General features: G+C 44.1%; 1 protein-coding gene across 3 annotated transcripts in view; it reads left to right on the top strand.

Moving 5' to 3' along the window:
* The window catches only part of HMGN3 (high mobility group nucleosomal binding domain 3), a 31,621-nt gene extending 19,391 nt beyond the window's left edge, over nucleotides 1-12,230 (top strand). Inside the window, exons 2-7 of one of the 3 annotated variants that reach the window (XM_024757410.1) lie at nucleotides 554-604; nucleotides 6,616-6,645; nucleotides 9,765-9,815; nucleotides 11,095-11,208; nucleotides 11,329-11,371; nucleotides 11,749-12,230. In XM_024757410.1, coding sequence (XP_024613178.1) covers nucleotides 554-604; nucleotides 6,616-6,645; nucleotides 9,765-9,815; nucleotides 11,095-11,208; nucleotides 11,329-11,371; nucleotides 11,749-11,762 — 303 coding nt within the window. In that variant the 3' untranslated portion in view covers nucleotides 11,763-12,230. The other 2 variants (XM_024757411.1, XM_024757409.1) reach the window with 2 other exon arrangements.
* Nucleotides 12,231-12,674: the final 444 nt, after the last annotated feature.

Genomic DNA, 12,674 nt, shown 5'->3' with positions numbered 1-12,674 from the left:
CGGGGCGCTGGGCCATCCTACCGAGGCTGGGAGTGTGGGAGAGAGCCTGGAGCTGACGATGGAAAAATAGGAACTCACGATAAATGTATCAAGTCGTATCAAGAAATGGGCTAGAAATTAAAGCTAGGCGAGTATGGGGTGAAAATACGCTTTTGCGCTTGGCTTAGGTTTTCCCTGCTCTCACCTTAGGGAAACAAAGTGACTGGAACATGTGTTGGGTCCCAGGCACCCCTGCTGCCGACTACTGGGTCGCTGTTCTTTACCAGACAGCAAGAGATCAATGAAAATTCCTTAGAGTGAATGTGCATTGAGAACAGGGGCTCAGATCAGTTCTTGCAATACTTCCTGGTATAATCTTAGAGCAGTTATGCAGATAAATGCAGTGTGTGTGCGTGTGCGTGTGTGTGTGTGTGTGTGTGTGTGTGTGTGTGTGTGTGTGAAACATATCCTCTTAACAAACTTATTTTTCCCTGCAGAATATCATTGGCTTATGTGGTCTTTTAATATGCATTTTCCAATTTAAATACAATTCACCGAAATTCTTTCTTTCTAGTCTCCAGAAAATCCAGAGGGCAAGGATGGCTCCAAAGTAACTAAACAGGAGGTAAGTGTATCTTCGACATCCTGTATTTAGTTATTAACTGGAATTTTTAATATCGTTATGATGGTCTACATCTGAATGAATACTCTTCGAAACCAGATTGTTGAGACAACATAAACCGGAGATAAAAGTGTAGCTGTGTAGCTTCCCTTAGCCTGGATAGATTTCAGTTAGGGGCACTCGTGAGGCATTTTCCACTTGCTATGTTGTTTATGTTTCTACCTGTTGGCACTGCTGTCTGTTAAAAGGGATACTGAGAATTCCTTCTGGGCAAGGAGCGAGATAATAGGTAAATTCATCAAGGAGAACAAAGTCGGCCTTTCACAGCAAGGAAATGAAAGACTTGATTTAATAAATTCTCTGCTCCGGTGAGTGAACTATAGATTACTTTTTGGATTCTGAATATTTGCCTAAAAGGAGTCATCTCTAAAGTCAAAAACTATGAAGGATACATAAAATGTCAAAATATTAAAGTTTTTTTTTTTTTTAATCAGGAAAATTCTTAGGGTTTGGGATAGTTAGACAGTAAGTCAAAGAAGCTCTGTATAAAATACAGAAATCTCCAGAAAGCTAGGAAGAGATGCTTGCATTTGACCTTCCGTGGTCGTATCATGAACTTCTAAAAGGAGATGAGCTAAAAAAGCAGCCAGTGAGATGGTAACTGTGATGACAGCCATTCCCTTTTGCACAGAGCTTTACAGTGTGTGGAATCCTTGAACTTATAACCTAAAAGGGGTCATGGGAGAGACAAAAACAATATCTAGTTACGGATTCTTTGATTGGGTGACTCATACTGTGTTAATAATTCAGAGGTTGTCATGATAACAAACCCCCTACACACTATTTGTACAAGGAAGTTCGTTCTGCCGAATGGAAAATCCTTAACGGAATCTGTAAAGAAATCATTTAAAAGCAAAACAAACAGAACTGCCGATAGCCAAGTCCCCACCATCCCTTTACCCAGTATTCAGTGTCTAACATAGAGTTTGGGAGGTGAAGTTGGTGATCCAAAGTCAGGTCACTAAACAAATGCTTAGAACCAACTGAAAAATGTTATCATAGCAAAGTTCAAGTGCTTGAATTTTCTTGAAAATGGCAAAATACAGTTTGTAGGACAGTTGGCTGAGTGTAATACCCCCTTAATGCTTTTAGATTTGGGCACAGAATGCATTTGGGTTTCTCCTCGGGGACCGCTATTTAAGTTGCTTTGACAGTCAGAAAACCTAGAAACCATTACACACACACAGCAGGTCTTGGATAGTGAAAACAGCCTTTCCCTCCCTTCCACACTAAAAACCATCAGGCTGGTTGGAATATATGTAAAAGATTTTTGCTTACACACCTGTCTTATGCATATTCTTTTACCCCAGAACTTTTATTACTTATATTTTTACATTATTACTTCTAACATTTTATCTGATTCCATGTATTACCTTATTGCTAACAAAAGTCTTTCCTAGAAAAGACTCTTTTCCTGTCCGTTAAGCCAACACCAGATTAAAACTTGTGATTTGCCTTCAGGACACCAAGGCAAATTTGTTCGAAGAGGGAAAAGGTCAGTTAGTTGGTGTGCTTTGGGGTAAGAACTGTCTGACCGTATATTGATTGATTTTTTTCCCCAGTGAATTGACTGAATTTTCTAGTTATGTCATGAGTGTGCATAGCCTAGGCTACAGCCAATAGATAGCAGTTACAAAGGGGGATCCCCTTTTGAAAATCATCTTCCACTCCATGATATTTGAAGGGCATAGTGCAGAGTATAGTATCCGGACGATAAATGACCAAAACAATATGCTACAGTCATTACGCTGGGCAGCTTTCAAAGCCCTTTCACCTCCATTGTTTGATCTGATCCTTAAAATCACCCTGGAATGAGGGCAGAGAGCCTTTCAGCGTTTTCAGAGAGACATTCCAACCAAAGCAAACAAAAAATGCAGGGAGCGCTTGAATGCACCTGGCTGCACAGATTCCACAGGGAGCAAAAGGAGCAAAAATCTCTGCCTTCATGGAGCTTCCATTGTAGTAGGGGGAAAGAGACAGTAAATAAAAAGTAACTGAAAATTTGCTATGAAGAAAAAGAAAGCAATGAGAGGGAGTAATTTATGTCAGAGAAGCGCTGTTTTGGTCAACACATGGGAGTTATTATCCCCATTTGAAGAGAGCAAACAAGGTACGCAGAGAAATACGTGATTTTCCCCAGGTGTCACAACTTGTAAATTGCAGAATCAGGAAAGACGTCTGCGTCTTCTGACTCAAAATCCCCTATCCTCAAGCCCCTTTTGGGGTCATGATAAAAAGCTGGTCATGGGACTTCCCTGGCGTTCCAGTGGTTAAGACTCCGCACTCCCGATGCAGGGGGCATGAGTTCAATCCCTGGTCGGGGAAGTAAGATCCCGCATGCCGCAGGACACAGCCAAAAAAAAAAAAAAAAAAAAAAAATCTGATCAACCAGTGCCTTTTCTCTGTCTTCATTCTCCAGCCAAGGCCCTGATACACATCTTGCCTCACTTCCCAGTTTTGCAAAGAAGGGAAATTCTAATTAGCTCTTCATTTGTTTTTGAAAGTTAAAAGCAACTTGACTTGTGGGCTTTGCTTGGTACATGGTGAAGATCAGAAGCATTAAGAAATCTCATAAAAATAAATATGCTTCTGAATTCCAATGGAATGGCCCATATGTTTCAAGCAGTATTCAGCAAAGTCCAGTGACTCTACTTGCATCTAGCTCTCCCAGGGAATCTTGTCTTATTGAGATTAGACTTCTATGTTGCTTTTGCAACCAGGACATTAAAGTGAAAGACTTCACGTCTTTCATAGTAGCCTTCACCGTACTTTCCTCCAACCCGGGGAATTACCAGGTAATCAATAAATGCTTACTGAATAATACCATAGTGCCCAGCACCTGTGTACCACAGTGACAAACCCTCACATTGTTTCTGTAACTTTTAGCGATCTGTCATTCTAAAAACCTTCATCTTTTCCCTTAGAACTGCTCTTTTGGCCACTTTTCCTGAGGACTCACAGTCAACAGATGGAGAGAAATTCTCTCTTTTTTTTTTTTAAAATTGAAGTATAGTTGATTTACAGTATTGTGTTAGTTTCAGGTGCATACAAAGTGATTCGGTTATACACATATATGTATATATCTGTATTCTTTTTTTAAATTCATTTCCATTGTAGTTTATTACAAGATAGTGAATATAGTTCCCTGTGCGCTACAGTAAATCCTTGTTGTTTCTCAGGAGAAATTCTTCTTATCTTTTTATTCATAGTAGTTCTGCCCCACAGCCTGAGTCTTAAATGAATACTTTGAATTCTAGTGTTTGAAAGAGGGAAAGAGAGCAGTCTGGTCTGTTTTATATCTGGTATATATGGTCCAATCATTTATAGAATTGAAGGCTTGTGAAAGCTGATGAAATGTCCCAGGAAGGTGTATACACTTGGTGCATAATCAGTACTGCTGACTGTGAGTGAAGGTTCGTTTCAGCCTCCTGTGTCTGCAGTGAAAAAGAAAATCTCTTAGGATGGTTCCCGAAAAGGAACGTTTAAGAGAAGTCTTCTTTTTTTTTAGCATAGAAAGAAGAGCTGGTAAATTTTAGCAAGAAGTCACAAAATCATTTTACAGTAAAACATGGTTTTTAGAGACGGCTTGGTTTAGACAGCCTAGAAAGGCAAACTCTGTTTTTGCATTAATTTCCTAGGCTTTTTATTTTGAAACTCTTGTACTCGACCTGAATTATGAAAAGGTAGCGAGTCTTCTGGATCGGAACAGCTTGCAGGCCCTTCAGAGCAGGGCTTGGTTGGAAGTCTCTCTGGAAATCCCCGGGAGGGGAGGGGGAGGATGGGGGATGGGGACCGGGGTTGGGGGCGGGGGATTTTTCAGAGGATTTGGCTTCGCTTCAATGAGATCTTATTCAGGACAGCTCGTTGGTGGATAGGGAAGCCCTTGTAAGTAATGGTTAACCTGTTGGCCGCTTTTCAGGCTCCAAACTGGATGGTGAGTGAGGAGTGGTCTTGGCATTGCACCCTACAGGCTCACACTTGCATGTCTGGCGTGTCTTACCACTCCATTCACCTCCACGTTTTACTGAGGGCTCCCGCTACGGAAGTGCAAGAGAAGGGGGTTCTGTACAGATGGGGTACAGATAGGAGACAGGGGAGGGAAGGCCAACCGGGCACACGCAGGGCGACACCAAGTGGGGGCGGGGGGATTCAGACAAGACCTGTTGAACCCCCTTTAGCAGAGAGGCCGCCGATTTTCCTCTCAGAGGGCATCTTTCTGAGCCCTCCTCTGCCGGCTGCACTTTCCTCTTGAGGCAGTGTGGGCGGTTCTTGAAGCCACACAGAAGCGTTAAGCTGAGCTCCGGTTGGTAATTGGAGGATGTTCTCCAGCATGCCCGGAAAGCATACTGAAGAAGCACAGGTTACCCACTTGCTGCCCGGTTTAAGTGATAATGCTGCCTCTTCTTTGGGGATACCCAGCACCTGCAATGAACCAGCCTGGGAAAGGCACTACAGGATTTGGGTTCTGGTTCCCAGCATGGTTATTGCTTCCAATCATCCCACGATAATCCAGCAGACGCCGCGGTGATTCCCATGGAGCATCTGGTCCAGGCCCCGCCTCCCATACTGTGCACCCCTTACCCCTGCAGTGACGCGTCACAGCCGACACGTAGCCTGCACAGTCTCCCCGACTCGGCACGTTCTGCCTACCAGCCTGAAGTCCAGCTCAGCTTTGCACACGACCCCAAGGTTAAAATTATTCCAGAGGGCTCTGGCCCTTCATTTCCTTCTGTAGTTTAAAGAAAGATGACTTTAGCTTCCTCTAGCTATTTTCAGCGAGAAAGTTCTTCGATGTGGAGGTGGCAAGAAGCATTTCTTTGACTTTGGCCTTGACCAGCTGACCTAGACTGACAAGAGAATTCCATGATTCCTTGCAATCCTGAGCCAGGCTCCTGCTGACCCCCTTAAAAGATTATTTGTGACATTTCAGCTATTGTAATGAGGCAAAGTCTGCCTAAGGCAGCAAATTAGGGAAAAGCTTGAGTTTATTTTTTTCAGCCAGTATTCTTGCATATCCACTGTATGTTAGGTGGTACACTATTCTACTGGAGATAGAGCAGTGAACAAAACAGACAAAGTGTGGAGTATTTGCTTCCGGAACACTTTTAAAGAAAGGCAGTTGTACTTTTAGAAAGTGAAATCCCTCGGGGAGCCATCTTTTGCTGGTGGGAAGTAGAATATCGATTCTATACGTGTGTTTCTGAAATGCCTAGAACGGTTCTGCTCTTAGAAATTTTCTTTGCCATGTCGTTTGCTGTTAACTTGCACCATCCTTGAAGAAAAGATTTCCTTGAAAAATACCAGCCTCAACCCAGTTTCTCGAAATTTGTAAACTTCTAAATGAAAAGATGAGATTATTAAAATGATTATTTACATCTTTCAACGTGTGCATTTCGTAGATAAATAAATGTGTTTATTTTGTTACAGGTAAAAGGAAGTCTTGCTTGTTAACTGCCTAAGATTTGGAGTCATTCTCTTTTCTAATGTAGTAACCAGGGAGGGGACTCCTGCTATTTCGGTTTCTGCACAATTATATAAGTCTCGTTTAGTATTAATTTATAAGCTTTAGTTCCATTTGTAAGGAACAAGAGTCAGACTGGACTGGTTCTTAAATAGCACCTCTGTGCTCCTGTTGCCAGTTTTATCACAAAAGTTTGGGTCGGAGCCTAAATGTGTCTTCTTTGCCTTTTCCTTGTCCACCCCACCCTCTACTGCAAAAGGCCATTTCTTTGAACCGTGAGCCTACACCTCTTTAGGAACACGTCTTCTGGAATATTCCAGTGCCCAGGGCACTTGGGGGTATGTTTCACTGTGCTCACCTGGGGAGGGTAACGGGACTCCTGCATTCTATTCTTTCAACAAAGTAAGACAGTAAGAATGAATTTTTAAAACTCAACTGGTTGTGTATAATCACCAAAACATATGGGTTTTTTTTGTTTTCGTTTCCTTTGTAGCCCACCAGACGGTCTGCCAGGTTGTCGGCGGTGAGTACTTTGGACCCCTTTGTTGTTAGCTCTTATGAATACACGTTCCCTCGGTCCAGAGCAAAGCAGCAAAAGGAAGATGAAGGTGGTGTTTCCCTTGAGCTTTTTTTATTTCCTTTTTAGAAATAACCTGGGTCAGAATTTCTAGCAACTTTGACCGGTGTTGCCAGCAGCTCACTTGATCAGACATGTTGGTGAAAAACAGTGGCCAGCCCGTTTAGCAAGCGTTCAGAGCCCAGGAGGCTGTTTGATATCACTGGATCCCTGAGATGGAGAATTAGGTTAGCAAAGTCCTAGCCTCCCATTCTACACCTGATCTGCTAAAGGAGTCAAGAATTCCAGTTCTCCCTCCAAGACTCGTACCTTAGTCAGGACGTTCTGAAGGTTGTCTGAATCCATAGGCTCTAGCCTCACTTCAGAACTAGAGAATCTGAAAAAGTAACGATTTCCACTCTGCCACCTGGGGTCTCCCTCTGTGGGCCAGGCCCAGGGAAAGGACACGGGTTAAGGTCGTTAAAGCTGGGACCGGCTGGTGTGAGCGAGCCTTGGCCAGGAGTGTGCCTCAGCCCTTGTCACCATGCTGTGCTCCCGGCTGGCTCCAGTACTCATCCCTGCCGCCCTGCTCACGCACCAGTACTCCTTCTGCCGAGACAGGGCAGCCTGCCTCTCTGGTGGAGGACTTGTGTTACTTTATGTGCACTGCCCACTGACACGCAGAGGGAAAGGCATTGACCTCTTGGCTGACGGCACGTATCCCGATACTAGATAGCCCGGGAGCTGCAAGCTACTGTGACCTTCAGGGAAGCATGGATTCCCTCCTCAGCCCACATCTGTGCCTGGCACAGTGTAGGGAATCCAAGCGGAAATGGATATTGGAAACTTGTTTCTGAATTTCAAAAAAAATACTAGTTTCTGGCTTTTCTTCTCAATATATTTTTGCTAAACTTGTTTCACAAATTAAAAAATATATATAGCAGTTTCTGGCTTTTCTTCTCAATATACTTTTGCTAAACTTGTTTCACACATTGAAAGAAAAACAAAAAAAAGAAGCAGGTATTGGGACCATTCACAAGTTCAGAAGTATAGCCAGGTTTGGGTTGGCTGAGCCCGTGTTTCACATGAGTCCCAACGTAGGAAGCAATGTCAGAGTTACCAGGAAGGTTAAGACCTGGGAGGTGTGGTCGTGTGTGTACCCAGTTAATCCAGATTCTGCCAGAACCCCTCAAAGGTGGTGTGCTTGTCCAGTGGTATAATTTTCACTGTGGTTGAGAAATTAAGTTTTAACTCTTTCACTGTAGATTATACTGAAAGCCATTGTATTCCATGGATATCTAGCCTTTCAAGGGCGTAGATCATGTAAGTCAAAAGCCAAATTTTAAAATAAGGCGTTTCCTGAGCACCAGGGACCAGCGATATAATACCTTCCACTGACATCGTTGCCCATGGTGCTGACGCAGAGCCTCCTTGGAAGCCAGTGGGATTACAGACTACAAAACCTCATCATTTCCTGTCCCATCAAAACACGAATGCTGAGTTTGGGGGAAAGGCCTGTCTTAACAGAAAATAATATGAAAGGACATCATTTGCTGTAAATTGAGAAAACAAGGGCATGTTAATACACTATATCAAAGCCCAAAATAAAATTTTTTTAATCCTGAAAATTTAGGAGCCATGCAAGCTGATAGATGTGGGGAGCAAGGTACAAATATACAGTGGTCAGAAGGTTAAGGAAAATAGTCCCTACTTTTCAAGCTCCACTTTCTTTTTTTTTTTTTTTGCGGTACGCGGGCCTCTTACTGTTGTGGCCTCTCCCGTTGCGGAGCACAGGCTCCGGATGCGCAGGCTCAGCGGCCATGGCTCACGGGCCCAGCCGCTCCGCGGCATGTGGGATCTTCCCGGACCGGGGCACGAACCCGTGTCCCCTGCATCGGCAAGCGGACTCTCAACCACTGCGCCACCAGGGAAGCCCTCCACTTTCTTATTTTATTTGAAAATAGTGTCCAATGGTCAGTCTTCCAGAACTGAACTGACTACAATTTCAGTTTATGCCCTTGATGGAAAGGGCCAGGTTCTGTATGATCCTGAACATCTGGAGGTATTGGGGAGGAACATGTGTTTTTTCTCCACAGTGGGGCAGAGAGGGACTCTGGGCAGTGTTCTCTATTTAAAAACCATTCTCCCTGGTGCCAGGAAAGAAGTGTAATTTTTTCCTAACTCAACGAGGGAAATATTTGCCCTAAGGTAGCTATAGAAAACCAGAGGTTTACACTTCCGCAGTATCTCCATGTGCCCATCTCAGACCCCTAGGAAGCAGCCGGGCTGAAGCCCTGCGTGAAGGGGCCTGGGGCCACGGGACAGGTGGGCAGTGCTCCCAGGAGTGGGGAGAGCCACACGAGGCAAGAGAAAAAGAGTTGCCCGCTTGGCTTTTTGGCTAATAGGGTCTGTGAAAGATCTTGAACTTTGGGAGCTAACAGTGGACATTGTATCATTGTAATTGTGTTCTTAATAACAAGCTCTAGGGACAAATGAGCCCAGGGTCTGGATGGGTAGGAGAGTCTCCTCACCTTGAGCTGGCCTTGGAAGAGGAAAGTAGGAAGAAGCTCAACCTTCAACAAGCGCTTGAGACCTGCATCGGAGGTGGGAGGATTTGGAACTGGCTTTGGAACACTTCACAGGCAGCTCTCTTATTCCCGATGGGCTTTTGCCTGTGATGGTGCTAGGATTTCTAGACTGTTCGGGAGGCCGGTGTCACTGAATTCACCGAGTCATTTGGCCAAGGGCCTGAGTCGTTCCTCTTGCTGCTGTGTTGTGATAAGAGGAAGTACAGAGACATGGGACACAGAAGCTTAAATCTGTTTCCAGAGAGCCGTTCTGGCCCGGGGAATAGTGAGTTGGCTTTCAGATCTCACCTGCCATTCACTTGAGAACCCAGGATGAAAATAGTTATGAAATGCGGAGGTCTTTTTGCTGCTACCTGATGCTGAAAATAGGACGACATATTTTTTTTGAAATGAACATCATAGTCAAAATGGACTGTCTTTAGCAGTCTTGTCGCTGTTCCTTTTGGGGCTGAGGGTTGTCTTTTTTCAGTATTTGTGTAACTTAATTTGTCTTTGCAGAAACCAGCTCCACCAAAACCTGAACCTAAACCAAGAAAAACATCTGCTAAGGTAAGAGGTGGTCCCCCGCCCCACTTTGGCCTTTTCAGCAGTGAATAAATTATAATCCCATATCCCAGAGTCATCCGAGGCACGATCCCATTTTATGATCCAGGCTCAATGTACAGACTGGAAAACTTCCCCCAGCTACAGACAGGCTTTCTCCGAAGGCAGAGAGCACAACTTTATGTTTCACTGGGAGTGTGTTTTCCGTTTGGTCCGTAAAGCCAAGGAGGTCAGAGCGTGTTGGTGTGAGAAGCCTCATGTCCAAGGCGGGGTTTGGTAGCTGCCTCGAGAACAGGCCGTTCAGATGGGGTCAGAAGGGGTGAGCCCGGGCCGGGGCGACACTGCTGCCAACAGCTGGAGGCGTGGGGAGGGGCTTCAGACTTCACGTAACTGATCTGAGGAGGTCAGTCTGAGGACTAATAATAATCCTATAATAGTCAATACCAGCAGATAATTAATACCGGCAAACAGTTACATGGCGCTTATCCTATGCATAGATCCTCACATCAGCCCTATGAGGTAGGTACACGTATCCCGTTTGGCAGATGAGGAAACTGCGGCACAGGGCTATTAAGAAATTTACCCCCAAATAGCTTTTCTGCACCCTGCCCTTCAGAGCATCGTCCCTTGCTGTGAATTTTTTGAAACGATGTGTATGTATCATGGGATGAGTAGGCAGTTCGGAAGCGGAACTCATTTCTGTGGCTTGGTTATTTTTATTTTTTTACTTTTTGGCCGTGCCGCACAGCTTGTGGGATCTTAGTTCCCCGACCAGGGCTCGAACCCGTGCCCCCTGCAGTGGAAGCGCAGAGTCTTAACCACTGGACCTCCAGGGAAGTCCCAGCTTGGTCTTAAAATCAGGAATTTTTCTTTCTCTGGGCCTTCCTTGTCAGCGCTTTCTCAGCTTTCTTGTCACTTAAGCCCCAGGTCCCCACGCGCAGTGTTCCTCTTGCTGGGTCTGCCCTGGCTTCACCACGTCCCGCCTGCTGCTACTTCCCCACGGCAGAGCCACTTCTCACTTTAGCAAGAGACGGTGCTCTCCAAAGACACACACGAGGGGAAATCAAAGTCCAGTGGATTCTCTAAGCTGCCTGTTACATGTTCGTGGAGCCTCAGTGGAACTCACTCAAAGCTCAAGGGAACCGGGTTTCCATTTTCCCCTGAAAGCCACCACATTGGCCTTGCTTGTGTTTCCCCCTTTGCTCGGACGGAGGCTGGCTGAGTTTACACAACATCACACCGTGTCTAACACACTCCGTTTCCCTGTGCTTTGATCCCCTGTTAGAAAGAACTGGCAACAAAGGTTAACAAAGGTGCGAAAGGGGAGAAGGAGGAAAAGCAAGAAGCTGGAAAGGAAGGTACTGCACCATCTGAAAACGGTGACACTAAAGCTGAAGAGGTACTTTCCCGAAATACCTCCCGCTGATTGAATCAGTGTCTTGAAAGCAATTGCTCGATCCTTCAGCCGGCGACCGCATGTTCATAACGTCTCTCTTTATTGCCTGTAATGTTATTGCAGATCCACATCTCTCGCTCAACTGTTAATGTCTCAGCCTCCAGAGGTACCCCACCCAGCACACTGTCAGTAAAGGGGCAGATTGAAACAGTGAGAGTTAAGGGTACAGTAGAAAATTCCGCACGTTTGCAGTGACTAGCACCAGATAGTAGTGTGGTGTTCTTTTTATCGTGAACCGAGGGAGCTCACAGGTAAAGCTTCCGTGGTCGTTTGCAAAGCAGAAAGCAATAAAGGCAGCCAAGTGTTTGTGTCCTATTTTCCTGCCTTGTCTGTATTACACCCAGAGTTGAAGCCGGTTTTGCAGTAGAGCTGCTAAAAAGCAGATGTTCCGAAGTGTGTGTGTCGGTGGGGTAGAATCTTCTTTGGCTTACAGTTGTTTCAATAGTAACTCTATCTTTTTTGTCTTCCGTTCTTTTTCCACAGGCACAGAAAACTGAATCTGTAAACGAGGGAGAATGAACTGTCATGAAAATTGGGGTTGATTTTATGTACCTCTTGGGACAACTTTTAAAAGCTATTTTTACCGAGTATTTTGTAAATGCTAATTTTTTAGGACTCTGCTAGTTGGCATACAAAAATATATAAGGATGGACATTTTACCTTCTCGTAGTCATGCTTTTTGGAAATTTCCATCATCCTTGAGTAAAATAAATACCAATTTAATATTGGAAGCTGTCTGTAAAATTGATTCAGCATTCCATGCACTTGCTTTAAAAGTTTAGTCCTGTGCATACTATGGTGTTTTTACTGTGCGTATTTGGATTTTTTCATGCAGTTTTTCTAGAGCAATAATCAGTGGTGCTTTTGTACCTAGGTTTTATGTGATTTTAATGAAACATGGATAGTTGTGGCCACCTGCTGACTATTTGTGGTTTAAAATAAAAGGTTTTCCTGCCTGCAAAATACCTGCCTCTTAGTAGTGTCTTTGCTAAGCTTAGGCAGTGTTTCATTTTATTATTGCAGAAGATGTAAAGAATTTCTACAGTCTGTTCTGTGATGGTCTCTCTGATAAGTCAAATAGGATGGTTTCTTAATTTTCTGCCCTTTAAAAATGTTATTTTAATAAAATCATCTATGAGTGCCAGCGTAGAAGAATTACGTCTAATATCCTTTATACCAGAAGTGGCCCGCAATGGTCACCATATAATAAAACTTGATACAACACTGTTTTATTGAAGTCCTTATCAATAGGATAGGGTTCTGCTAAACCGGAACAGTGAAAAAGCATAAACTTGGACTCATCCTTGAAAATGTTCCCACCTTCAAAATAATACGAAGTTACACATTCGTATTAAAATATTTTCCCATTGGTTGAGGACTTCACAGTTTTGAAAGCACTTTATACCCAT

Source organism: Neophocaena asiaeorientalis, unplaced genomic scaffold (genome assembly GCF_003031525.2).
Source record: "Neophocaena asiaeorientalis asiaeorientalis breed wild unplaced genomic scaffold, Neophocaena_asiaeorientalis_V1.1 scaffold253, whole genome shotgun sequence".
NCBI lineage: Eukaryota > Metazoa > Chordata > Mammalia > Artiodactyla > Phocoenidae > Neophocaena > Neophocaena asiaeorientalis.
Note: the sequence above shows the minus strand (reverse complement) of the source record. Positions and strands in the feature narration are given on the sequence as shown.